This window comes from Terrapene carolina, unplaced genomic scaffold (genome assembly GCF_002925995.2).
Source record: "Terrapene carolina triunguis isolate 2854851 unplaced genomic scaffold, T_m_triunguis-2.0 Scaffold17690, whole genome shotgun sequence".
In the NCBI taxonomy this organism is placed as follows: Eukaryota; Metazoa; Chordata; order Testudines; family Emydidae; genus Terrapene; species Terrapene triunguis.
In genome coordinates, this window is record NW_020682041.1 from 1 (window position 1) to 3,199 (window position 3,199).

The 3,199-nt window shown below is 56.2% G+C and overlaps 1 protein-coding gene across 1 annotated transcript; it reads left to right on the forward strand.

Moving 5' to 3' along the window:
- Nucleotides 1-954: 954 nt before the first annotated feature.
- LOC112105514 (myocilin-like) lies at nucleotides 955-1,592 on the forward strand (the record flags this gene model as incomplete). Its single annotated transcript, XM_024198349.1, has 1 exon — nucleotides 955-1,592. A coding segment is annotated over exon 1 (592 nt), but the record flags the coding sequence as incomplete, so codon positions are not given.
- Between the last annotated feature and the right edge of the window lie 1,607 nt (nucleotides 1,593-3,199).

Consider the following 3,199-nt stretch of genomic DNA (forward strand, 5'->3'; position numbering starts at 1 on the left):
AAAAAACGTGCTGAGCTTCGCACACCTGCCCCGGACTGGAGAAAGGCTGGTGCTGGTCAAGTTTGAGCAAGCCCATCCCTTCAGCAAAGGGTTCGGAAACATCCTAACCCACCCGAGTCCTCCAATGAACACTCCAGCAGAACCAGGGGCGGGCAGATTTGACACTCCTAGAACTGCTAAGGGAAAAAAGAAGCTACATTTCTCCCAGCCTCTGTCTCTTGGGGTAGGTCTTCACCGCAGTCAAGGTGTGTGACTGCAGCACAGAGACCCATACCTGAACTAGCTTTGATCTCGCTAGCATGGATACCAATAGTAGTGAATTCTCTACTTCAGCATATGGGGAACAGCGTATGAGTATGTACTGAGGTGGCTGGCTAGCTACCTCCCCTTACACAGGTTTTTTAAACACAGGCCTTACACGTGTAGAACTCGGAGGTTTAACCCAACTCAGACAGCAACTGCCTGCATGACCCAGCTCTCTGCCTGCAAGCCCATCCTCTCTTACAGACAGCAATCTAGTGTGAATTCCTCCCTCACATCCCTAAATACACCGATTCTCTGGGCTGGCAAGCGTGACAGGTTATCATTGGAAAAGAAAACCCTAGTGCTCCGTTCCCCTCTCGCTCGCGCCGATTTTACAGCAGCATCATCCCATTGCGTTCAGCAGAGCAACTCCTGATTTACATCCAGGGGCCCCAACCCCACGTGGAACCTTTGCTCGAGTCTGAACACCACCGCACTCTTTGCTGAGAGTCCGGCTGCGAGCGGGAGGGAAGGTGGGATCAGAGATGCTGTTCCTTTAAGAAGTTCTAAAGCCAGCTCTGGAAGGTTCCTGTTATTCCATGGCTCTGGCACAGCAACCCTCTCCCTCCGCCCACCCCGAGTCCCAGCTGTATAAATGAAGCTCCAGTGAGCTGGCGGGCGTCCCTCACTCAGTAGCCAGCAGCTCAGGAAGCAGCTCTGCTCTCTCAGGCACTGACGGGTACCGTGTGCAGTGCTGATGGGGGCAGCATCCATAACAAAGATGCTCATGGTTTGGCTGTTGCTGTCAGTGGGCCTGGCCCGGGTGGCTCTGGGGAGCACAGTTCATCTCAGGAGAGCCAATGACAGGAACGGTAGATGCATCTACTCATTTGCCGTCCCCAGCCCGAATGAGGCCAGCTGTCCAGAACTGGGCCAGGCAACATCAGCCATCCAGGAGCTCCGGAGGGAGAGCAACGTGCAGCGCTCGGAGCTAGAGTCAGCCAAGGCCAGGCTGAGCCTCCTGGAGAACTTGGTGACCCAGCTGCACGTGGTGCTGGGGGCAGGGGGCTCCTCCGCTTCTGCTGCGGAGCTCCAGAGAGAGCTGGACAGGCTGAGGATGGAGAGAGCCCAGCAAGAGTCTCAAATCAGCAGGCTGGAGGCTGCCTACAGCACCCTTGGGCAGGAGAAGTCCTTCCTGGAAGAGGAGAAGAGGCGACTGGAGCAGGAAAAAGCTGAGCTGGGAAGCAGGCTGGAGAGCAACACCCAGGAGATAGCTCGGCTGAGGGCCAGCCAGCATCACCAGGTCAGTGAGGCGCCCGCCCAGGACTCCCAGCAAGGCTCCCAAGAAGGTAAGGTTCATGGGAACTTACCCAGTCTCACACTGAGTTTCCCTTACTCCTGGTTCAGCCCTTTGAGCCCCACTAGGCCACACGGCCTCGCTGTCTCCTTTGCAGCAGAGGATGCCCATGCAGAGTCTGCACCTGGACGTGTGTGGCTGGCCCTTGGAGCGTACGGTTGGGGTGTGGGAAATAAGTTTCCCTTGCCTAGATTCCTGTCCTTAGACCATTGTCTGGAAGGGAAAGGATGGTGGTTAATGCACTGGACTGGGAGCCAGGAGACCTGGCATCAATTACCAGCTCTGCCACAGACTTTCTGGCACATCACTTAATCTGTCTCCCATTCTTTTTCTCGTCCACTGGGATGGTAGACTTTCTGGGGCAGGGGCCGTCTCACTGCGTGTAACTAACCCAATGGGGTTGTGATCCCCTTTGGAGCTTCCAGCTGCTTCAGTAGCAACAATCAACAGCAAGAGACTCCAGGGAGCCACCTCCCCAAGAGGGCTGAGGCTCTAGCTAGAGATAGGCCCAGACCCAGATGCCCCCACACTTCGAGGGAGTTCAGACCCAGATCTGAACCTAGTGGCCAGAGCCCAGCTCCCGCTGCAGAGAAGGGGAAGAGTTACAATACGCACGCACGGTCCCTCGGCTGCAGCCAAGCCCACCGACAAGCTGGCTCCAACAGATAGACGCCCAGAAGTGCCTTTCTTTGGCATTCCCTCTGCCGTGCCTTTGTGCAGGTGTCTGTCCCTGCCCCGGGGACTATATCCTAAGCTGTAATGTTGCTTTCTCCCCCATCTCTTTCTCCCCAACGTGCCTAGTTCACCACTGCCCTTCCAATTCCTTTCCCCTTCTCCACCAGCCCACTGGCAGGAGAGAACCCATTCCTGTGCTATGCAGCCTGGGACATGTGGGATTAATGGAGCTGGGAGCCAGCAGGTTACAGCTCTTACCCGAGATGGGAGCTATGGGACAGACACCCCATGTGCAAGCATTTTGGGCATTAAACAGAGCTTCCCGCCAGGCAAGAACCTAGAAACCCTGCTGCTGGGCAGAGGAGAACATTGCAACCTCAGTGAGACCCCGATTCCTCCCTGTGAACGTGCTGAGCCTACCCTGGCACAGCCACCGCCACCCTGCTGCCAGACACCTGGGCCGTGGTGGTCCCGCTTCTTTCCCTCCCGGCTGGGAATGGGCTTCGGCTGGAAGTTTTTGCTTATTTATTATGCGCCATGCAGTTTCCCCAGGTGGCTGAGGAGGCGGTATCTGCTTCTTAGCTTCCCGGATCCCTTGGACTCCCCAGGGAGATTACGGGTGAACCCGGACGGCAGACACTGAGTAGCAGATACTACCTCCTCAGCCGCCTGGAAACCTGCATGGCGCATATAAAGCTCAGCGTTCTTCACCCGCCGCTGCTTGGCTGCTCCTCTCCAGCACTCCACCCCCCACTCTGGAGGTCCCCGCCACTGCTCGCCAGTTCCCTCCTAGGGTGACCAGATGTCCTGATTTTATAGGGACAGTCCCAATATTTGGGTCTTTTTCTTATATAGGCTCCTATTACCCCCCACCCTTTGTCCCGATTTTTCACATTTGCTATCTGGTCACCTTAGTTCCTCCTC